Source organism: Thamnophis sirtalis, unplaced genomic scaffold (genome assembly GCF_051295495.1).
Source record: "Thamnophis sirtalis isolate CommonGarterSnake01/CBP01778 unplaced genomic scaffold, rThaSir2_p1.2 scaffold_3, whole genome shotgun sequence".
In the NCBI taxonomy this organism is placed as follows: Eukaryota; Metazoa; Chordata; class Lepidosauria; order Squamata; family Natricidae; genus Thamnophis; species Thamnophis sirtalis.
In genome coordinates, this window is record NW_028261383.1 from 175337342 (window position 1) to 175362189 (window position 24848).

A 24848-nucleotide genomic window follows, 5' to 3' on the forward strand; every position below is an offset into this window, starting at 1 on the left:
CCAATTTCAGGTAAACAGAGAAGTTTGTGGTGATTTGTTATTCGGTTTTATTAAAGGTCATTAATGATGGGTGCATAAGTGCCTTCAGGAAGCTGAGGGGGGAAACAATCTCTTGGACTGGACGTAGAGCAGGGGAGTTGAGTGTAGCTGCGAGCATGGCTGCCTGGAGTTCCCGCCGTGAAAGAAACGGAAAGGCAGACCTAACAGCAGGATCAGAAGCAGGACTTTGGCCGAGGCCCACAGTAGCCTCCAGGCAGACTGGAGAGTTGGATATTGGAAAGAGCTGCACGGGGAAAAAAGGGAAAGAATGATAGGTAAACAATGGCACAAGAACAGGATCAAATAACAGCTGATGGTTCTTGGTGGGACAATGAAAAGGTGGGTTTACTTTGCCTTCATTTTTTTTTAACGTCCTTGATTTAATATTGGAACAATGCTAGGAAGGAACCATCTCTTTTTTTTTTTTTTTTAACCAGATGAAATTGAAAAGTCATCAAAAAGTTAGAGCCGAGGTGGCGCAGTGGTTAGGGTGCAGTACTGCAGGCCACTTCAGCTGACTGTTATCTGCAGTTCGGCGGTTCAAATCTCACCAGCTCAAGGTTGACTCAGCCTTCCATCCTTCCGAGGTGGGTGAAATGAGGACCCAGACTGTGGGGGCGATATGCTGACTCTGTAAACCGCTTAGAGAGGGCTGAAAGCCCTATGAAGCGGTATATAAGTCCAACTGCTACTGCTATTGCTATCACTTTCTTCTAAATTATAGCCAATGGATAGAAAAAAATGGTAAAACCATAGTATTGACTTTAAAAAAAAACCAATTTAGGAGACATTTTAAAAGGGGTAGGTGGGATCACCAATCAAAATAACAGGCCGCAATCATAGCCAAAGCAATGGGAGGAACTGGAATCCAGAATGGGATTTCTTAAACTAGCTTTATTTCCATCTGGTTTATTCATGGGAGATTGATAGCTTAAAGTACAGAAAACACCTAACACAATATTGGGAGGAAAAACAAAAGTTTTATACATTTTGCAATTCAGTTTTTGGTTTTCTACATTGGTTAAAGCTGCCACCAAACTTGCCAAGGCAACTCTAGACAGCTTATAGTCATACAATTAAGATATTGTACAAAATGTTAAAATGTTAATAAATCATCTCTGTCCATTAGTCGCTTACATGGATGAGCAGCACTCTTTGGAAGTACTTCTGTATAGTTTCAGACTTGGAAGTTTCTTCTGAGAGAACAGGAAAAACAAGATGTCAGAGGCAAGAGTTCCACTAAGCACGCTGTTATGAACGTGGTGTGCTTTCTTTCAAAGAACAGAGCATGCAGGGAGTCCTCAACTTATAACCATTTTTAACAACACTTCATGTTGTGGCCCAGCAAGAGCCGTTGGAGCTGCCACCAGACTCCAACAGCGAGGGGCCCTATGAGTCGGCTCTGGAGGAGGTGGAGGACCCTGGACAGGGTTCCGACTCCGAGCAGGGCGCAGAGAGGCTGGTTGGCCACCAGGAGCCGCCTGAGCCTTGGACCAGTGGGGAGGAGACAAGGGAGTGTGATCATGACGTCAGCAGTGGGGAGGAGCCAAGGGAGTTGTTCCTAGATGCCCGGCACCGGAGAGCTAATAGGCGTAAGGAACAATTAAGCAGTTACAGGAGGTAGTTGCACTCAGCTGGTGGTCATTAGGCTCCTCTCCAGACTATAAAAGGACTGCTTGTGCACACGCCCCTTTTGCAGAAGTCAACGCATTAACTAATGTTGGTGAACAGTATTGTGAGCTTGGCAGGCTGGATTGCTGCCAAGGCTTGTCTGTGCTGGATTGCTGCCAAGGACCTGTCTGTCTGTTAATAAATTCCGTAAAGTATCTTTGGCTCTGAGTGTTTTGGTGTGGGACGAGGGGGGTCAGAACACTTCAAAGTTACGATTGCCATAGAAAAAGTGACGATCCGTCATTAGAATTACAACCGTCTCATCACTCCCACAACCACATGATTGCAATTTGGGCACTGGGCTACCGCTTGCATTTACGACAAACGTTTTGTACAGTTTTGGTGTCACATGATCATGATTTTGCAATTATATCAGCAAGCTTCTGACAAGCAAAGTCAGTTTGGATTTCTCTTAATGATTGCAGGTTTCACTTAATGATCACAATTCAAAAATTGTTGTAAAATCAGGCCTAGTCCCATGGTGACTCAATGACTGCATCGCTTGCAGTCCCAATTGTGGTCATAAGTTGAGGACTACCTATAGTGGAGTGCAAACAAAGTATTCTTTGACCGTCTCTTTCCCCTTTGAGAAGCAAGAATCAAACAGGAAAAAAAAGTGGCAAAGATTAAGGCCCTCCAAAGAGAGGATTTGCAGTCCTGGGCTGGTGCTACAGCTGTGTGATCAAGTACAATTGCCAGTATTGAAGACACAGAATGGCGTGACCCAACAAACGCATGCACGACAAAAGCGCACTGACAAAACCGCGCCGACAAAACCACGACATCATAAACGCGCCCACAACAACGCGCCGACAAAACCGTGCCCACAAAAGCGCGATTTAAGTTAAGGTAAGGGTTAGGTTCAGGGTTAGGGTTAGGGTTCGGGTTAGGGTTAGGGTTATTAGGTTGTTATTACTTGTTTGTTGAAGGCGTGCTGTTGTCGGCACGCTGTTGTCGGCACACTTCTGCAATAGCAGCAATAGCAATAGCAGTAGACTTATATACCGCTTCATAGGCCTTTCAGGCCTCTCTAAGCGGTTTACAGAGTCAGCATATTGCCCCCAACAATCTGGGTCCTCATTTTACCCACCTCGGAAGGATGGAAGGCTGAGTCAACCCTGAGCCGGTGAGATTTGAACCGCTGACCTGCTGATCTAGCAGTAGCCTGCAGTGCTGCATTTAACCACTGCGCCACCTTGGCTCTGCGCTCATTCATCAGCGTGATTTTGACCTGGTGGTTTTCTCGCTGCGGTTTTCTTGGCTCACTTTGGTCGAGCGCGCATTTGTCGGTGAACCACAGAATGGAACAACTCTCAGCAGCCAACTCACCATAGCCAATGTGTCATGGCCGATTTGCTGCGGCCAATTTACCATGGCCGCCTCGCCATGGGTTAACTCAACAATTCAATTTAATTATTTAAAATAACTTTAAACATTTTAATTTTTGTTATTCACACTCCATTTCGTCCTTCCTTTTGCATCCTTTAATTATTCTGTCCCACCATTTCTTCGATGTTAACGTAACTCTTGTCCCCACAGTGTCCTGCGGTAAGTTGGCCATGGTCAGCTGGTAGTGGCGAATTGTCGTAGACCCTTTTGGACAAGTATTAACTTCCAGCTATGCGCCAACGTACTTAAAATCATTGCAGCCCCTGCCCATAGCGTGCATGTCAGAATGTCAGAGTTCCCATTGATAGAGACTCTTGCTTTATCCCATTGGATCTTCACTTTTGAAATCATGATCCTGTGCCATCATTTAAACACACACACACACACACAAAAACACACACACAAGGAAGATGGCAGTGTTACAGCCCCTTTCCTACTGATTGGTCAGAGGAAAATACCGAAGTATCTCAAGGCAGGAGACTAGTTGGAGAAGGCATTTGGCCAACTCATCCAGAGTTTTGTTTTTGGAAGAAGGTGGCATTTAGAACAATTGCAACCACCCCAATCACATACTTCATACCATCTGGTCACACACTTGTTCCTCCCAACACCAATAAGAGGAAGAGTGGGAAACAGAGGAGAGAAGAAAGATGGGAAGAGAGGGATAGGAGAGAGGGTAAGGGGGGAAGATGAGGAGGATAAGGAGGAGTGGAATGAAGAGAGAGGAGAAGGAGAAAGGGAGGGGAAGTAGAGTAGGAAAGGATGATGGAGGGAAGAAAGGAGGTAGGAGAGAGGTAGAAGAAAGCGTGGCACGACAAAACCGTGCTCGACTAAGCCGCGCCCGATTAAACTGCATCACGGACGTCATCAACAGGGCGACAACAGCCAGCGCAGAGAAAGAAGGGTGCTTTAAATAGCGCTTTGAAAGCAAGCCGATTCAACTTAAGGTAAGGGTTAGGTTTAGGGTTAGGTTTAGGGTTAGGTTTAGGGTTAGGTTTAGGGTTAGGTTAAGGGTTAGGTTTAGGGGGGTTAGGGTTAGGGTTAGGGGTTAATTTTAGGTTTAGCGTTTACAGCGTGCTTCTGTCTCCGCGCTGTTGTCGCCCTGTTGATGACGTCAGCTACGCGGTTTTGTCGAACGCGGTTTTGTGGTGGAACCGAAGAAAGAGGTGTATGGAGAGCAGAAGAGCTAATAATGGGTTTTTATCTTTCTGGGCGTTGATGACAAGAGGAACTGATGTAATTACTACTTAATACAATAGGATATTGGCTATGTAATAGTATACATGTGATTGTATGTTATGAAGATGGAAAATAAAAAAAGTATATTTTTTTTTAAAAAGGCAGGGGCGTAGTTGGAGAAGGCATCTGGCCAACTCATCCAGAGTTTTGTTTTTGGAAGAAGGTGGCATTTAGAACAATTGCAACCACCCAATCACATACTTCATACCATCTGGTCGCACACTTGTTCCTCCCAAAGAAAGCCCCCTGCCGAAGTCACCATTTCTCCAGACAATGCATCTTTCTGCAAACTAAAACAGAACACAGTAGTAAAAAGGCAGGCAATGTTTTTCCTAGCAGAACAGTAGAGAATGCAACTTTGGACTTGTAACTCTGCAACTGATTCTTGCTTTACCCAATAGGAAAATATGAACTTGATGTCTTTTAAGATGCCGATTGAACTAAGTTTGAAGTCTCCAAAAATATCTCCTCTCTTAAGCATGCAGGCATGCGCGCGCACACACAATGTTTCTTGCAAATAACACAATGTTTCTTGCAAATAAATGCAATTCCATTGTCAAATATAGCAAACTCCAATACTAATTCCATCACAGGATGTGTTAAATGAGATCATGTGCCAAATCTAAAAAAAATAAATTATGGGGATGTCTCTCTGTTTCTGTTTATTTCCAGCCTACATTCCCAAAGCCTGCTTGTTGAGATACCCTCAAATGGATATTATTGCAATTCCTGTTTTACAGAGGAACTGAGCCCAAGAAATTGTGAGCATAGTATTTTTGGCCAAGATTTGGTCTAAGTCTTTTCTTTGATGCTCAGCTTATTAATTGATCGTCATAGCCAACTAAGAGGATTAGATTAGGTCATCCTTACAGTGCTATTTCCTGTTGAACTTCTGCCACATTGTCTTCCAAGGTGGTGATGTGTCGATGCAGCTCCTTCATTGATTTAGAAAGAAAACAACATTGCTTTAGGCTTTCATACACACACACACACACACACACACACACACACACACACACACATATATATATATACACACACACACATACATACATACATACATATACATACAGTATATTTATCTGGTGGGAGTGCCTTGCAGGCCATGTGTTCTCTCTCTCTCTCTCTCCTTTTGTCTCTCTGTCCCTTTTTCCTTTTTTTCTTTCATCTCTCACTTTTTCTTTCTTTTTTTATTCTTCCTTCCTTCCTTCCTTCCTTCCTTCCTTCCTTCCTTCCTTCCTCTTTCTCTGTGTGAGTCTGTAGTGTGTGTGTGTGTGTCTGTCTGTCTGTCTGTCTGTCTGTCTGTCAGTGGTGGGTTTCAAAATTTTTGGGAGCTCTTCTGTAGGTGTGGCCTGCTTTCCGTGTCCACTGGTGGAACCTTTTCTAACCGGTTCGGTAGATTTGACGAACCGGTTCTACCGAATAGGTGCGAACTGGTAGGAACCCACCTCTGTTCTGGAGCTGCTGGCCATGTCCTGAGAATCCTCGGTCACCAGAGTCTGCCTTCTACCCCAGTTCCTTGCACCAGCCTTTCACCTTGCGCCCAGCCATCACAGCTGAAGCAGAAGCATTTCACTTCCTTTGCTGTTTGCTTTTTACACCTTTGGCCGCTGTGTTACCCTGGGTGTCCCAGCTTCTCTGATTTCCTGCACATGGCTCCCAAGCCTGCCCCAGGAGCCCCAAGCCACAGTCTCTAGGAAGCCCCGGGGAGCTTTTGTTCAACCAGCTGCCTTCTCTCCCAGTTCCCTGCACCAACCTTCTACCTTTTGCACCTAGCCAAAGCAGAAGCCTATCTTTGCTGTCTTTTTGGGGGGGGAGGGGGGGAACCAAACTTCTCCAGGGTACATTTTCTACGTCTATGTCTTTTAGAAGACAGTGCAGTGCCTCATTTGTTTCAGTACTGATTCCCTTTTACTCGGTGTCTTCCTTTGATCCTGCAGGGATTCTGTTAGCTTCATATATGTGACATCTCTATTGCATCACGTTTGGCCTAAAGGGAGTCTGTTGTGGCCCAGCAGGAGCTGTTGGAGCTGCCACCAGACTCCCGACAGCGAGGGGCCCTATAAGTCGGCTCTGGAGGATGTGGAGGACCCTGGACAGGGTTCCGACTCCGAGCAGGGCGCAGAGAGGCTGGTTGGCCACCAGGAGGCGCCTGAGCCTTGGACCAGTGGGGAGGAGACAAGGGAGAGTGATCCAGATGTCATGCATTGGAGCAATGGGGAGGAGCCAAGGGAGTTGTTCCTGGATGCCCGGCACCGAAGAGCTAATAGGCGTAAGGAACAGTTACGCAGTTACAGGAGATAATTGCACTCAGCTGGTGGTATTTAGGCTCCTCTCAAGACTATAAAAGGACTGCTTGTGCACACGCCCCTTTGCAGGCGTCAACGTATTCACTAAAGTTGGAGAACTTTCGTGGCTAGCTTGGCAGGCTGGATTGCTGCCAAGGTTAGTCTGTGCTGGCTTGCTGCCAACGTCTTGTCTGTGCTGGCTTGCTGCCAAGGTCCTGTCTGTGTGTCAATAAATCCTTGCAGCATCTTTATCTTGTCTTGTGCTTTGGTGTAGGACGAGGGGGGTCAGAACAGGAGTCTTACCTGGCTTTTCAGAGACAGCCCTTGGATTACTGTGCTCAGTTTCTCAATATGCTGCTGTTTCTGAAATGGCAAAAATCAGAAGACTTTTATTCTATTTCTACGTAGAGGAAAATGAGCCTTGCATACTTTGAGGGCATGGACCTGGAGGTGCTTCCATGCAAAAAAACATAGTATTAATATATAATTACTCCTCTAGAAGCTACAGGCAGAACTGAAATTGCTTTGTGAACAGGCTTGTTGTATTATACACCTTTAATGTTAACATACGGTATTATACAAAGCACTAAAATATTTAGCTAACTGCTAACCAGTTCGCTAAAATACGTAACTGAAAAGTGTAGGTTTTGAACTTATATTGACATGTATTTATGTTCTATTATTCTTTCATCAAAGTGGTATTTCCATCCTTCTGAGGTGGGTGAAATGAGGACCCCGGACTGTGGGGGCAAGTTGCTGACTCAATTTGCTAAAAAAAAAATTTGTAAACCGCTTAGAGAGGGCTGAAAGCCCTATGAAGCGGTATAGAAGTCTAATAAATAAATAAATAAATAAATAAATAAATAAATAAATAAATAAATAAATAAATAAATAAATAAATAAATAAATAAATAAATAAATAAATAAATAAATAAATATTTTGCTTTGGGAATCGTAGAATTCCATTTGAGTTGGAAGGGACTTCATTATATTATATAGTCCAGTGTTTCTCAACCTTGTCAACTTGAAGATGTCTGGACTTCAACTCCCAGAATTCCCCAGCCAGCATTCGCTGGCTGGGGAATTCTGGGAGTTGAAGTCCAGACATCTTCAAGTTGACAAGGTTGAGAAACCCTGATATAGTCCACCCCTCTGCCTAGAAATGTCACAGACAGTGACTATCCAGCCTCTGCTTAACAACTCCTGATAAAAAAGAACGCAACCACATCATGGCAGCTTGTTCCATACAGTGAGGAAGTTGATCAGATATTAGGCAGGCAAAGAGGCTCTTCATCCAGTCGTTCTTGAGTTTGAAGGAGGGTGCATAATGAACAGTGAACCGAGGGGAGGAAGGTACATATTGCTTATTTCATAATTCTAGAATTCAGAATGATCTAGCAAGCCTGAATGTTGAAGATGAAGAGGAAATAAGACAATAAGGCAGTGGTAGTAATAAACGTGGGCCTCTTTGAATGAATTTGAGACAACTTCATAGGGGTTGGGCCAATACTAGCAATTAGTTGTAACGGCTGTATAGTGTGTAAGTATGGGATGCAGGAGACCACCCACCTATTTTTTGGGAAAAAGCAGTGGAAGAAACTATTATATTAATATTTAGGGACTTCCCAGAAGCATCTGGCTGAGATTTGTGGGAAATTAATATTATGTACTATTAGAGCCTTTGTCTTTAATTCTTCTATTTAATATTTCCATAGCGCTAACTTTTCTTATGAATAAATGGACCTTTTAGTCTTAGAAGCTGCTTCTAAGCAAGGACGCATCTCTCAAATTGAAGTATAACTTCCTGGAAGGATCCAGGAAGTAGCAGCTGAGATGACTATTGAACAATAACCCTGTCTGCTGAATAACATATATAAGTTGCAAATTTTGACAAAAGCCACTATTATAGAGACCTGGGGGGGAAAAATTGCCTTGCCTTGACTCAACTTTTCTCAGCCAAAGACCCATAAGTACTTTAGCTTGCCATCAAAAGCAAAAGAGCTTTGAAACCAGAAATATAATTGATTTACCTGCCTGATCGTGTCATACTTTGTCTGCCACCGAGCTTCCCATTCAAACAAGTGCCTCTACGTTGGTGGAGAAAAAATTATAATAATATAGTTGCAGCAACTTCCAGTCTTCAAATGCAAAGACACAGTCACAACTATGAGTTGACTCTTTAATATCTTGAGCATCCGAGATTATTTCTGTCCCAAACCTGGGACACAATGGTGGAAGTCGAGTTTCAATACAGTAGTTCTCTTTTGTCTTCCACAAGTGAGTAAGCTGGTGAGGAATTCTATTCTTAGAACAGAAAGAATGCATTCAATTTCTTCACACATGAAAATTTGGACAGATTTTTATCTTAAAAAGATCACTCAAACGAGAGATATAAACGAGACTGGAAAAAATGGATTGACTGTATACAAAATAAATACGGGACCAAGAAATTCCAGTTAGCCTATGCTTAAGATCAGGAATGATTTAAATTGTTTAAAGTTAGCTCAGCAAGAAGAAGCTAAGATCAATGTAGAGATGTCGTTAATTTCTTTATTTCTTTTTTCTCAATAGATTTTAGACTGTGTTTGTTAAAAATCCATACCGTGTACGGGTTCTGGGAAGTCGGGGGGGGGAGGAGGAGGGGGGTTGGGGGGGAGGGTGGCGGGAGGGAGGGTTATACATTAGGCTAGACAAGAATTTGGTGGTAAACTAGAACTATTTTGACACACACAAAAAATTGTACTCCGATGTCTCACTGATTGAGGAATGATGAAATGTTTGTTTTAAAAGAAATAAAACTTTTGAACCGGAAAATTTGGACAGATTTTTTTTTTCTTAGTAGCTCTAATTACCCTACTAAACACTGTACTTTGCAAAGCAAAAAATGTTCCACCTCAACAACACATTTTAAGCCAAGGTGGCGCAGTGGTTAAATGCAGCACTGCAGGCTACTTCAGCTGACTGCAGTTCAGCAGTTCGGCTGTTCAAATCTCACCAGGCTCAAGGTTGACTCAGCCTTCCATCCTTCCGAGGTGGGTAAAATGAGGACCCGGATTGTTGTTGGGGGCGATATGCTGACTCTGTAAACCGCTTAGAGAGGGCTGAAAGCCCTATGAAGCGGTATATGTCTAACTATTGCTATTGCTATTCTGCTTCACCCTACTTCTCAAAGCACTGAGGTACACATCTCTTCTTGATTGACAGCCCATACCAAAGGAAATCCCCAGGGACTACGTTCTTGGAGGGCAGCAAAACAGGGCAGGCTCTCCAATGCATAGAACCAGAGGCTATGCAGTTTTTCTTCAAAGCTTAATCAGAAAGAGGTGTCCTTTAAACTTTATATATTCCTAATGGACATTTTCCATTATTATACTTTGGGTAACAGAAGGGAACCGCCTATGGGCACGATATTGCTGCTCAGAGGACTCTTCAAGAAAGCTCATTCCTTTTCCCCTTCTCCTAAGGAGACATGCAGAGATCTTCTGTCTCCATTCAAATTTCTCCCACTTCCTGGAAAAGGACCGAAGAGGAATTAGCAAACTTATTTCCCGTGCTGTTCACTGCCCAACAGCTACAGCATCTAGTTATAGGGAATGGGGCAGCAGAAAGGCAGTATTAACTTAATAACCTGCTGTATATGAAAATCTTACATTGTCTTAATAAATCTGACAGCTGTAGAGTGTGGCATAATAAATAAACACATAAGCATATGTGTAATAAATAAACCTCCTGCCTGTGCAAAGTGGATCTTCTCTTGTGAATAAAGTGAGATGTTTACCGTTTCTTATTTAATATAATAGATTAAGGGAAGTGTAACGAACATTGAACAGCGAGGATTGTCATCTAGAGACAATTAAGGGTAATCTAATCCAAGATATGGAAAAATGGAGAGGGAACAGGAATATACCTACAATGGGAAACTATTGAGATAAAAGGAATGAATCACAAATTGGAGGCACGTAAGGATGTATAATTATATAAAGATAATGATGAGAATAGCAGGGAATTGTAACCAGGGCGACATCTTGACCAAATTGGGGTGGTGATGGTACTTTTTTTGTTATATATTTTTAAATTAAAAAGGAGAAGAATACAGGTTAAAATTAACTATGTATATTGAAAAGGAATTATAAATACCATCAACATAAAATGGAGCTTGCTCAGAAGCTGAAATACAGCAAATGAGATGAAGAATGGGAAGTAGAGGAGAGGGTAAGGGAAGAAGAGAGGGATAGGAGAGAGGGCAAGGGGGGGGGAAGAGGAGGCGAGAAAGGAGGAATGGAAAGGGAAGAGTGGAGAAGGAGAGAGGAAGGGGAAGTAGAGAAGAGAAGAATGACAGAGGGAAGAAAGGAGGTGGGGAAGAGGAGGAGAGAAAAGAGGAGTGGAAAGGGGAGAGAGGAGAAGGAGAGAGGAAGGGGAAGTAGAGAAGAGAAGAATGACAGAGGGAAGAAAGGAGGTGGGGAAGAGGAGGAGAGAAAGGAGGAGTGGAAAGGGAAGAGTGGAGAAGGAGAGAGGAAGGGGAAGTAGAGAAGAGAAGAATGACAGAGGGGAGAAAGGAGATGGGGAAGAGGAAGAGAGAAAAGAGGAGTGGAAAGGGGAGAGAGGAGAAGGAGAGAGGAAGGGGAAGTAGAGAAGAGAAGAATGACAGAGGGAAGAAAGGAGGTGGGGAGGGAGAGGAGAGAGGGAGAAGAAAGTGATGGATAAGGTACAAATATGGTGTATGAAGAGCAGAAGAGCCAATAATGGTTTTTGGGGGTTGATAGTAAGACGAATTGATGTAAATACTTAATAATACAATATGATGTTGGTTATGTAATAGTGTACATGTGACTCTATGTTATGAAAATGAAAAAATAAACTTTATAGAAAAAGAAGCAGAACTGTATTTATTACGTAAGGGTGTGTGTAGGTGTGTGCCTAAAATAAGTACACAAGATAACAAACCAATGCTTAGAATTTCTATTACACTACCACCAAATTCTGTGATCCTTTTTACATTAATTGCACTGATTTCCCAGTCTAGTAGGTCCTCATAACAAATATGCAATTATAAAGTATGTGAAAGTTACCTTCAGTTCATTGCCTTCTGATCTTAGTTCCTCCAGAACATCTTTGTTGGACTGCTCATCCAGCTGTTGCTTGAAGACCTGTATGTAATTATTGCAAAAAAATAATCCAAAGTTTTATAACTGGGAAGAAAGCAGGACACATTTCCACATCAGCCTGTCCTCTCAGAGACGAGCCAAGAACAGATTCTCCCTAAACTAACAAGTCTTTTGCATCTGCTGAGGCTTCCACTTTCTGAAGAATTAGCAAATGAAGTATCTCGTATCAAAGACAATTCCTGCTATGTTGATATGCCTGTTCCGCCATTTGTTTCAGAAAAGGATCCCTATGAACCAGAGGTGGCCAACCTGTGACCAACTTAACACGGTTTGGAAGAAAAAGAACAGCAGTGGGGGAAAAGAGATTTTCCAGATATATATTTTTTGATATATTTTTTTAGTATAATAATTCCATCTTCCATTAAACAGTGTGTCATCTGGGTACAAATATCTTTGTGCAGTAATAATCAAAATTTACAACAGTATTCATTACATTAATATTAATTCTCTGTTTTTACACTACTAATATTGAACATTATAAACATATTCACTTCTCCCTCTTAACGTACCTTCTAATAAGAATATAAAAGGACTATTAAACATAATAGTCATAATAATAATAATAACAACAATATAGTGTTTACGCCTCTCTCTTAACATATTTTCTATATTTCGTTGATTTTCTTTAATTCCCCTATTCCTAACTTCTGTGTTTATTCTATAACCATCAATAATTCCCACATCATGTAATATTCAGTATATACTGTATGTATGTATGTATGTATGTATGTATGTATGTATGTATGTATGTATGAATGTATGTATGTATGTATGTATACACACACACACACACACACACACAAACAAAATTACTGTAGATAGATAGATAGATAGATAGATAGATAGATAGATAGATAGATAGATAGATAGATAGATAGGGATGGATAGATAGATAGAGATAGAGATATATAGATACAGATATAGATGATATATAGATATAGATGATATATAGATGATATAGATATAGATATATAGATATATAGATATATAGATATATAGATATATAGATATATAGATATATAGATATATAGATATATAGATATATAGATATATAGATATATAGATATATAGATATATAGATATATAGATATATAGATATATAGATATATAGATATATAGATATATAGATATATAGATATATAGATATAGTTTTATTTATTTATCAGCACAAATAAAAAAACACATAGATATAGATATGTAGAGATATGGATATGGATATGGATATGGATATGGATATGGATATGGATATGGATATGGATATAGATATAGATATAGATATAGATATAGATATAGATATAGATATAGATATAGATATAGATATAGATATAGATATAGATATAGATATAGATATAGATATAGATATAGATATAGATATAGATATAGATATAGATATAGATATAGATATAGATATAGATATAGATATAGATATAGATATAGATATAGATAGATATAGATATAGATATAGATATAGATATAGATATAGATATAGATATAGATATAGATATAGATATAGATATAGATATAGATATAGATATAGATATAGATATAGATATAGATTAGATAGATATAGATATAGATATAGATATATAGATATATTATATAGGTATAGGTATAGGTATAGGTATAGGTATAGGTAGGTAGGTAGGTAGGTAGGTAGGTAGGTAGGTAGGTAGGTAGATAGATAGATAGATAGATAGATAGATAGATAGATAGATAGATAGATAGATAGATAGATAGATAGATAGATAGATAGATAGATAGATAGATAGATATAGAGATAGATAGATAGATAGATAGATAGATAGATAGATAGATAGATAGATAGATAGATGATAGATAGATGATAGATAGATAGATAGATGATAGATAGATAGATAGATAGATGATAGATAGATAGATAGATAGATAGATATAGAGATAGATAGATGATAGATAGATAGATAGATAGATAGATAGATAGATAGATAGATAGATAGATAGATAGATAGATAGATAGATAGATGATAGATAATTTGCTTCTACGCATGTCCACCATATATGATAATAAGACCTAGATATCTGGTGGCACTTAGAACATTTAGCTGACTTATCTTTAAACATCAAATGACAGCTACGATACCCAATTTCTATTTCAGGTTGCAAATTAAGTGCTGCCTATTCAAATGTTGATTAATGAAATTTGGCATTTTTGTAACGCCAATCTATTTCATCTGGTATGCCACTGTTATTTTGCACGTTTATGTTTTATGATTTATTATACTTGGAGCATGAAGTAATACCCATAAGCCAAAGTTAATTATTTTATAGTCAAATGAAGTCTAGATCAGGGCAGCAATCTTCTTGAACTCTGCCTTTTCTTAAGTACTCACCTTTTTTTCCAGTTCTTTAACTATCTCAGCCATTTTCTGATTTTCCTTTTCCTGCAATTTAGCACAGAAATGAAATCATCTAAGCCCGGCTGCTCAGATTTTTTTGTTGAAGATTTTTAGTTTTGTATTTTTTATTATTATTATCAGCACTTCTCTGTGGTGGCTCCCTCTCTCTGCAACATCATTCCCCCAGAGATTAAGCTGGCCCTGACTCTAACACTTTTCTGGAAGCCGCTGAAGATCCGGTTCTGCTAGTTGGCCTGAGGAACCCAGAGCGGGATGGAGCCCATTAAATGACTTGGGTGATGTGTTATCATCAGGTTGGGAGGGTGGGAGGACTATTATTTTATTAATTTATTATTTGATTATTTTCTTCTATTAGTTTTATTTTTTATATCTGATTTTTTTATATTCATAAATATAAAAGTCCTTCGGGATTGGGCGGCCTATAAATCTAATAAATTAAATTAAATTATTAATGTAAGCCACCTTGAGTCACCATGTGTGAATAGGCAGCAATATAAATTTTCTAAAATAAAAAAGTAAAAGAAAATTAAAGAATTCAAACTTTTATTAAACTTAGCACTATTTTCTTGATCTGAATGGCCTTACTCTGAAATTCTCAAAAAGGGTAGAGTTTTTAAAAGAACCCAATTTCTATTGCATTTGCCGTAACAAACATATACAAAAGGCAGGTTTGGAGTTCTCATCAGGAAGATGGCATGGCCAATGAGAAAGGAATATCAAAACTCTTGTCCAAAACATTTAGAGAGCACCAGAATGCCGATCTTTAAAGACACTGTTTTTTATTTCTTCAAAATGTTACATATCAGATAGAATAATGAAAAACACCACATACTGGCATGAATACTTCTCTAGATGTGATTAATTCACTCAAGGGTATTTTTAAAAAGTTGTTTTAGAATGTCTAAATCAGAGGTGGGTTCCTACCAGTTCGCACCTATTCGGTAGAACCGGTTCGTCAAATCTACCGAACCGGTTAGAAGAGGTTCCACCAGTGGACCCGGAAAGCCGGCCACATCTACAGAAAAGGTTCCAAACATTTTTTGAAACCCACCCTTGGTCCTTGGATAGGATTATTCTACACTATCATGCTCATATTTATAAAACTCAGTGCCTCTGTGAAAGGTAAGGATGACTACTGCGTTTGTGGTGCAATCTGAACATTGCGTGTGTTGAAGTTGTTTTAACGCAAACCAAAGATGCCTTTTAAAAAACAAGTTTACATCATATTCTTATGCAGGCCAGTGCTGTGTGTGGGGTAATTTAAGGTGGTTCTGACAAGTGTCGTCGGCATCTTCATATCCGGTCACATGGGCAGCAAGCCACTCCCATCCGGTCACATGGGCGGCAAGCCACTCCCACAAAGGAGGCCACACCCACAGAGTAGGTTCGAACAATTTTTGAAACCCACCACTGGCCTAAATGTGAAGGAGAAGGGCGTATTATTGGCCAGCAGAAAGGAAGACTAAAAACAGAAAATTGAAATAGCAATTACAAACATTACCAAAAAAAACCTCATCCTTTGTTGGTTCCTGTTGGTCTAGAGCAGTGTTTCTCAACCTTGGCCACTTGAAGATGTCTGGACTTCAACTCCCAGAATTCCCCAGCCAGCATTCGCTGGCTGGGGAATTCTGGGAGTTGAAGTCCAGACATCTTCAAGTGGCCAAGGTTGAGAAACACTGGTCTAGAGAGCCATTCTAACTTAACCAACTTCTTTCTCCCAGAATACAAATTGGCCAAGGTTTCTAGAAAACCATGTCATATATAACCAATTCTCTTATCTCCACCCTAAGGGGTAAACACAATAGGATAAAGGAGGAAGGAGGGGAAGCTGAGGACTGTGAGGAGAGAATGCAGAGCTCTTAAATTAGTCCCCTGAGGGGCTCACTTGCTTATGGATGTGCAGCTGGCGTTGACGGTTTCGGCTCTGACACTCCTGCAGAACTGCCTGGATTTCTTCCAGCTCCTCTTGCAATGCTCGAGTTTTCTTCTCCAGGGGCTTAAGACTGCGAAGGTCAAACGGGAAGGTATCCTCACCATCTCCTACACCAAAAATTTAATCCCAGACCCAGAAGCACCTTACCTTGCTTGCTTCAAATTCCTGTCCCCTCCATTTACACTTGTCAACATTGAGCTGAGCCTAGCAGCTAACCTTTCCAAATCCTTGCTGTAATTTTTGGTTAGAAAATAAAGAAAAACCTCTACAAAAACTGCTTTAAATTTAGCCATAACAGATCTTCTAGTCCAGGGATGGCGAACCTATGACACGCGTGCCACAGGTGGCACACGGGTCCATTTGTCAGGGCACGCGAGGCGTTGCCCTGTCAGCTGGCTAGCGGGCATTTGCGTGCTGGCCAGCTGAATTCAACCTTTTTTAAAGCCATTTTTTGCCCTCCCCAGGCTCTAGAGGCTTTATAGGAGCCTGGGGAGGGCGAAAAGAGCCCCCCCCCGGGGGCCCCTCTGGAGGTTTCAGGAGCTTCCCTGAAGCCTCCGGAGCGGAAAAAAACCGCCCCTATGGGCAAACCGGAAGTTCAGGAACGGATTTCCGGTTTGCTCGTAGGGTCGGTTTAAGCCCTCGGGAGGCTCCGGAGGACTAAAAACGGCCCTACGAGCAAACCGGAAGCCTCCTGAAGGTCCCTGAAGCCTCCTATAAAGCCTCTGGAGCCTGGGGAGGGTGAAAAAAGCATGCAAATAATGGGGGAGCTGCTGTCATGCGCGCATGCACACCAGGGGCGGTCGTGCATTGCATTATGGGTGCAGCACGCCCGCGCACAACACCCCTGCACTCCTCCCACTTATGACACGCGAGCCAAAAAAGTTTCGCCATCGCTGTTCTAGTCCAACCGCTGCTGAAGCTGGAGACTCTAGTCTATACTGTTCCAGATACATAAGTGGCTATCTAGTCTCTTTTGGAAAGCTTCCAGTGATGGAGCACCACAACTTCTGAAGGCAAACCATTCCACGGGTTAATTGTTCTGTTAGGAAATTTCTCAGTTCTAGATTGTTCTCTCCTTGATTAATTTCCATCCTTGCCTTGACTTCTGGTGCTTTGGAAAATGGATTGATCCTCTCTTTTTTATGTTGCAGCCCTCAAATATTGGAACACTGCTATTATGTCTACTGTAACACGCTCTACATGGGGCAGCCCTTGAAGAGCATTCGGAGACTTCAGCTTGTCCAGAATGCAGACGCGCGAGCGATTGTGGGTGTGCCTTGGTACACCCATGTTACACCTATCCTCCGCGAGCTGCACTGGCTGCCCATTGGTCTCCGGACACGCTTCAAGGTGCTAGTCGTCACTTATAAAGCCCTACATGGTATTGGACCTGGGTACTTGAGAGACCGCCTCCTGCCAATTACCTCCCTTCGACCAATCAGATCTCACAGACTAGGCCTCCTCCGAATCCCATCTGCCGGCCAGTGTCGGCTGGCAACTCCCCGGGGGAGGGCCTTCTCTGTGGTTGCTCTGGCCCTCTGGAACGATCCCCCGTTGAGATCCGGACCCTCACCACCCTTCCGGCTTTCCGCAAAGCAATTAAGACCTGGCTGTTCTGGCAGGCCTGGGGCTGTTGAATCTTTCAGCCCCAGCCGAGGATATGACCGTTGCTGTTTTTTAAAATGTGTTTGTCCTTTATTTTTATTCTGTACCCCCTTCCCTCTTTGATTGTTAGCCGCCGTGAGTCTCTCGGGAATAGGGCGGCATACAAATTGAATAAATCCAATCCAATGTCACTCCTAGTTTTTCTTTTCACAAGACTGGACCTATCCAATTCCTGCAACCATTCTTCATATGTTTTAGCCTCCAATCCCCTAATCATCTTCTCTATTCTTTCCAGAGTCTTCATATCTTTTTTATAATATGGTGGCCAAAATTTGATGCAGTATCCTAAGGCTTTATAAAGCAGAACTAATACTTCAATATGATCTTGATTCTATCCCCCTGTTAATACAATTTAGGATGGCATTGTTGAATTCACTGCTGCCACACACTGTTGGCTCATATTTAAGTGATTGTCCACTAGGGCAGTGTTTCTCAACCTTGGCAACGTGAAGATGTCCGGACTTCAACTCCCAGAATTCCCCAGCCAGCATTCGCTGGCTGGGGAATTCTGGGAGTTGAAGTCCGGACATCTTCACGTTGCCAAGGTTGAGAAACACTGCACTAGGGCTCCAAGATCCCTCTCACAGTTACTGCTATTGAGCCACGTTTCAATCTATTTTTTCTTGTCTAAATGTAAAACCTTACTTTTTTTCTATAAAGGATTCCCGATCGTTCACTAAATAGAAAAATGGCAGGCTGGATTATGAATAAATAATTTTCAAGGGTGCCCATTTTTTTTCTCCAGTTTTTTTTTGAGGGATCGGCAATTGCCAGGAAAAATTGGGGCGAATCCCCATGACAGCCTCTCTCACCTCTTGGTCTGTAGCGAGGTACAGAGCTGGGTCTGATGTCTTAACAGTGCCTCGTATTCCTTCTGCCAGACTTCACCGTGAGCGAGTTCTTCTTGGATCCATTCCTGCAGCCAAGCATTCTCATCTTCAAAGTTCCTGAGTTTGTAGGGGAGAAAGTTGATGAGGAGTGAATGCGGGGCATTCTTGTATATCTGAGAGGTTGCAGAAGGGATACTTCCTGTGCAACTTCCGCCTTCTGCCAATTACCTCCCTGCGTCCCATCAGATCGCATAGAGTTGGCCTCCTCCGTATTCCATCTGCCAGTCAGTGCCGACTGGCGACTACTCGGAGGAGAGCCTTCTCTGTTGCGGCTCCGACACTATGGAACAATCTCCCCGTGGAGATTCGTACCCTCACCACCGTCCAGGCCTTCCGCACAGCCCTCAAGAACTGGCTAGCCCGTCAGGCCTGGGGATAATCTTATTTTCGCCCCTCCCGAATGCTGAGTGAATATTGAGTTTTATTGTCTAATTTACTTTGTGCACATTTCTTTTTGGTATTGTCCTACACTCCCCTTCCTTTTTTGATTGTAAGCCGCCCTGAGTCCCCTCAGGGAAAAGGGCGGCCTATAAATAAATAAATCTACAATCTACAATCTACAACTGAGAGTGTGGAAAGCGAGAACTAGATGTTCCAACGAAATTGATGAAAAAACAAGAATTGCTGCCAAGAGGCTTCCAGCAATATTAAAGGAGCTGTAGCAGTGGTGGGCTTCAAAAACCTTTCACAGAGGCCCTGAGTTTTATAAATATGAGCATGATAGTGTAGAATAATCATATCCAAGGACCACTGGTGGGTTTCAATCAATTTTGGAAGCTCTTCTGTAGGTGTGGCCTGCTTTCCGGGTCCACTGGTGGAACCTCTTCTAACCGGTTCGGTAGATTTGACGAACCGGTTCTACTGAACTGGTGCGAACTGTTAGGAACCCACCTCTGAGCTGTAGGAATGTTTGGCAAGCACTGGCTATGTACTACATGGGACAACAATCTCCCACTCTACATGGGGCTGCCCTTGAAGAGTGTTCGAAGACTCCAGCTAGTCCAGAACGCAGCCGCGCGAGCGATCGTGGGTGCACCCAGGTACACCCACGTTACACCTATCCTCCGCGAGCTGCACTGGTTACCCATTAGTCTCCGGATCCGCTTCAAGGCGCTGGTCATTACCTATAAAGCCCTTCATGGCATCGGACCTGGATACCTGAGAGACTGCCTTCTGCCGATCACCTCCCATAGGCCGATTAGATCTCACAGGTTAGGCCTCCTCCGGATTCCATCTGCCAGCCAATGTCGGCTGGCGACTCCCCGGGGGAGAGCCTTCTCTGTTGCAGCTCCAGCCCTCTGGAACGACCTCCCCGTGGAGATCTGGACCCTTACTACCCTCCCGGCCTTCCGCAAAGGTGTTAAGTCCTGGCTGCTCCAGCAGGCCGGGAGGCTCTCAAAATATCCAGCCCCTCGGAAATTGTGACTGTTGTATATTTTAATATGTTGTTTGTGTATTATCCCCCCTCCCTTGTTTTATTGTAAGCCGCCCGGAGTCCTTCGGGAGTGGGCGGCATACACATCAATAAAACTCTAACTTTAACACTCTAACTCCCATATTTCTCATAGGTCTGGGCTATGGGGTAGGGTGACAAGATTAAAAAAAAACTTTTCTTGCAAAAAAAAAAAAAAAACATCCAAGCCTGGCTACATTTTGCAAAATCTACACCAAGTCTGACAAAAGCATGTGGGGAAATGTGTTATGGTCTGATGAGACCAAGGTTGAACTTTCTGACCATAATCCCCAAAAGTATGTTTGGTGCATCACCAAAAGTACACCAGGGAAGCATGGTGGCAGCCATTATGTTTTGGGGCTACTTTTCCTTCAGCTGGGACCTGGGGTTTTATAGTCAACGTTCAAGGAACTGAAGAGTTCCAAATATCAGCCAGTTTTGGCACAAAACATTCAGACCTCTGTGAAAATTCTGAAAAGGAAGAATTTCTCCTTTCAAGATGACCATGAACGACTCAAAGCATGCCTCCAAATCCACAAAAGGATGGCTTCACCAGAAGATCAAGTTCTTGGAACAGCCCAGCTAAAGCCCAGACCTGAATCCAATTGAAAATCTATGGGGTGGCCTGAAGAGGGCTGTGCACAGAAGATGCCCTCGCAAACGGACAGATGTGGAGCACTTTTGCAAGGAAGAAGAGGGGGCAACAATTCCCAAGGCAAGATGAGCCATGCCGATAGGCTCCGACTCCCAAGGACTGGATGCTGTCATAAAATACTACTTTTATGTTTGCATTATTGTAATTTCTTTTTTATTTTCATTCCCCACCCCTCACCCCCAATGCCCTGGGAATTCTGTGTACCTTTCTCCTGACTGATGCCTTCCAGCAATTAGATCCCTTTGATGCTTTGTAAGCTCTCAGCAGAGCATGGCTTTTGCTGTAAGAGGCAGCTATCAGAGAAATCCTACAACAGCTGGACTTTATACAGCTTGATCGGTCATTTTAATGGATGGCAGGTGTGCATTGCTATTTAACATCAGTTTGAATGTGATTAATTCACATTCCTATTTGTAACAGGATGTGCACACTTACGCAACATTATTCTGAGCCAAGGTGGCGCAGTGGTTAAATGCAGCACTGCAGGCTACTGCTAGATCAGCAGGTCAGCGGTTCAAATCTCACTGGCTCAGGGTTGACTCAGCCTTCCATCCTTCCGAGGTGGGTAAAATGAGGACCCAGATTGTTGGGGGCAATATGCTGACTCTCTGTAAACCGCTTAGAGAGGCCTGAAAGGCCTATGAAGCGGTATATAAGTCTACTGCTATTGCTATATTCTAAGATTATTTTCATTTTCCTCCTTGGCACAGTTTATAGTATATGTTAAAGGAGGAAAAATTCTGAAGTGATTTATCTTGGTTTGATTTTTACATCTCAAAAACCTTGCATTTTAATAGAGGTGTGTTCTTTTTATATCCACTGTGCTTCCTTAAAGCTGCATTTGTCTCTTCCTTTCTTATACACTACGAGAATGTTCCTTCTTATACCCATTTAAACTTATCGCCAATCTTTTCTGTTGGCTAAAAATTTATAGATTCTGTTTATCCAAGCATTTGCCTGTAAGTTGTTAAATACATACTGTCTGCTCATTCAGGGAAACAGCTGATTATAATTAAAACGGACCATATTCACTCAATTACAGAGGCTTTTTAAAAATGTGTTGTGTGAAGATGAAGCCAACATGCTTTGCCCGTGTGTATTTAACATTTTCTTCAAGAGCCCTGGTGGCGCAGAGATTAGAATGCAGTATTGCAAGCTAACTCTGCCCACAGCCAGGAGTTTGATACTGACTGGCTCAAGGTTGACTCAGCCTTCCATCCTTCTGAGATCAGTAAAATGAGGGCCCAGATTGTTGGGGCAATATGCTGACTTTGTAAAGGGCTTAAAGAGTGCTGTAAAGCACTACGAGGTGATATCTAAGTCTAAATGCTATTGCTATTCTTTATATAAGCAAAAGACAAGAGAGAGAGGGTGAAGTGATCCAAATCAAAAGTGAATAAATGTGAACCAAGTCTCCCTCCCCATATTTCTAATATGATGTGTAGCGGGAGAAAAGCTTATTTGGCTCAACAGGGAGTATATGTGGAAACAAAGAGATTGTTTTAGTGTAATGTGTCCAGGAGTTGTAGGCAGAATACACGGAACATCCCCCATTTTGTCCTCAGTAAAGTGAGTTGAAAGCAGAGGTGGGCTCCTACCAGTTCGCACCTATTCGGTAGAACCGGTTCGTCAAATCTACCGAACCGGTTAGAAGAGGTTCCACCAGTGGACCCGGAAAGCAGGCCACACCTACAGAAGAGCTTCCAAAAATTTTTGAAACCCTCCACTGGTCCTTGGATATGATTATTCTACACTATCATGCTCCTATTTATACAACTCAGTTCCTCCATGAAAGGTAAGGATGACTACTGCGTTTGTGGTGCAATCAGAACATTGCGTGTGTTGAAGTTGTTTTAACGCAAACCAAAGATGCCTTTTAAAAAACAAGTTTGCATCATATTCTTATGCATGCCAGTGCTGTGTGTGGGGTAATTTAAGGTGGTTCTGACAAGTGTCGTCGGCATCTTCATATCCGGTCGCATGGGCGGCAAGCCACTCCCATCCGGTCACACGGGCAGCAAGCCACTCCCACAAAGGAGGCCACACCCACAGAGTAGGTTCGAACAATTTTTGAAACTCACCACTGGTTGAAAGGTACTGTTGGCTCATTTGGTCATTTGGTTCAACTTCATGGTTGAACAGGAACACCGAGCCTGATCCTGGATCTCTCTGATCCCATTCTAAAATGGTAACCATTATACAAAACTGGGACCCTTCTACCTGTATGAAAAGCCCCAAATAGTTCCACTGTACAGCTTGCAGTATGTTAAAAAGGGAAAAAATATGATTTATCTTGACTTTTGACTTTTATAGCTCAAAAGACTTGCATTTTAATAGAGGTGTGTTCTTTTTATATCCCCTGTATCTCCTAAAAGCTGGATTTGTTTCTTCAACCTGTATGAAAAGCCCCAAATGGTTCCATTGTTGGTGATGGTATTGCTATTCCTGTACAGCAGTGTTTCTCAACCTTGGCCACTTGAAGATGTCCGGACTTCAACTCCCAGAATTCCCCAGCCAGCATTCGCTGGCTGGGGAATTCTGGGAATTGAAGTCCAGACATCTTCAAGTGGCCAAGGTTGAGAAACACTGCTGTATAGGGAAGAGACAAGGGCTCTCTACTCAGTATGCTAAAGATATCTGCTTTCTGTAACGCCTTTCCCACGGCCTGGCCAGATCCCATATTCACAACTAGCTCTTCCTCACAATCAGGCTGCAAAGAAAAGTTGTTAAAAACCCACCCAGGACTTCTTTGCTTGAGTTTGCTGCTTCGACTCAGTGCCACATTCATGTTTCACAACGCCTTAGCTGGGCAATTTCTTTCTTAAAGAGAAAAATCAATACATTTGCAAGCATGGATTGGAGACCCTGAAAAAGAAAAAATATCAAAGATCAAGAGCCGAGGTGGCGCAGTGGTTAGGGTGCAGTACTGCAGGCCACTTCAGCTGACTATTATCTGCAGTTCGGCGGTTCAAATCTCACCAGCTCAAGGTTGACTCAGCCTTCCATCCTTCCGAGGTGCGTAAAATGAGGACCCGGATTGTTGTTGGGGGCGATATGCTGACTCTGTAAACCGCTTAGAGAGGGCTGAAAGCCCTATGAAGCGGTATATAAGTCTAACTGCTATTGCTATCTATCTATCTATCTATCTATCTATCTATCTATCTATCTATCTATCTATCTCTATATCTCTGTCTGTCTGTCTGTCCATCCATCCATCCATCCATCCATCCATATCTCTTATCTATCTATCATCTATCTATCTATCTATCTATCTATCTATCTATCTATCTATCTATCTATCTATCTATCTATCTATCTATCTATCTCTATATCTCTGTCTGTCTGTCTGTCCATCCATCCATCCATCCATCCATCCATATCTCTTTATCTATCTATCTATCTATCTATCTATCTATCTATCTATCTATCTATCTATCTATCTATCTATCTATCTATCTAGAGCCGAGGTGGTGCAGTGGTTAGGGTGCAGTACTGCAGGCCACTTCAGATGACTGTTATCTGAAGTTCGGCGGTTCAAATCTCACCGGCTCAAGGTTGACTCAGCCTTCCATCCTTCTGAGGTGGGTGAAATGAGGACCCGGATCGTTGTTGGGGGTGATATGCTGACTCTGTAAACTGCTTAGAGAGGGCTGAAAGCCCTATGAAGCGGTATATAAGTCTTAACTGCTATTGCTATTGCTATTGCAAGCATTTCGAAATATTGAACCACTCCATTAGAGGATACCCCAAAATTGCTGTGCATGTTACACAAACACGTTACAAAAATAACAAAAGCAGCCTGGAAGAATTGGCCAGATAGATGTCATATTTTTGTATGGCTGATTTGCATGTTTGTGTGTGTGTGTGTGTCGTGAACCTGAGGCCTTTACCTGGTACCTGCCACTCAGGGACAGATTCATCAGGACATCCGTTAGTGACCCTCAAGCCAGCCAATCAAATATACCTTCTACCTAGGCCAGTTGCCATCACATAGGAATGTTGCTTGGCAACCAGCTGCCAACCATTAGCATTCTACCCTCCAAGGCAGTGTTTCTCAACCTTGGC

General features: G+C 42.3%; 2 protein-coding genes across 3 annotated transcripts in view; both read right to left on the reverse strand.

Moving 5' to 3' along the window:
- The window catches only part of FARSA (phenylalanyl-tRNA synthetase subunit alpha), a 350543-nt gene that overhangs the window by 252291 nt on the left and 73404 nt on the right, over positions 1-24848 (reverse strand). The window lies entirely within an intron of this gene.
- On the reverse strand, positions 30-23670 carry LOC148048411 (uncharacterized). Of its 2 annotated transcripts, XM_087707938.1 has the most exons (11): positions 23522-23670; positions 18598-18732; positions 16073-16190; positions 14161-14211; positions 11696-11773; positions 8657-8713; positions 6930-6989; positions 5209-5273; positions 4547-4628; positions 1177-1235; positions 30-283 (listed from the first exon to the last, which is right to left on the reverse strand). In XM_087707938.1, exons 1-11 carry the CDS (start codon positions 23569-23571, stop codon positions 85-87), a joined length of 954 nt encoding a protein of 317 aa, XP_087564064.1. In that variant the 5' UTR covers positions 23572-23670; the 3' UTR covers positions 30-84. The 2 variants fall into 2 exon arrangements, with proteins under 2 accessions (XP_087564064.1, XP_087564065.1); XM_087707939.1 differs by lacking the exons at positions 4547-4628; positions 5209-5273.

Excerpts from the sequence above, each read along its gene's own strand:
- LOC148048411 (XM_087707938.1), bottom strand. The coding sequence starts at position 23,571 with ATGAATGTGGCACTGAGTCGAAGCAGCAAACTCAAGCAAAGAAGTCCT. Across the intron at positions 16,191-18,597 it reads ACCTCGCTACAGACCAAGAG|TCTTAAGCCCCTGGAGAAGA; the intron begins GTGAGAGAGGCT and ends TGACCTTCGCAG. Across the intron at positions 1,236-4,546 it reads AACAAGTGTGCGACCAGATG|AAGAAACTTCCAAGTCTGAA; the intron begins GTATGAAGTATG and ends CTGTTCTCTCAG.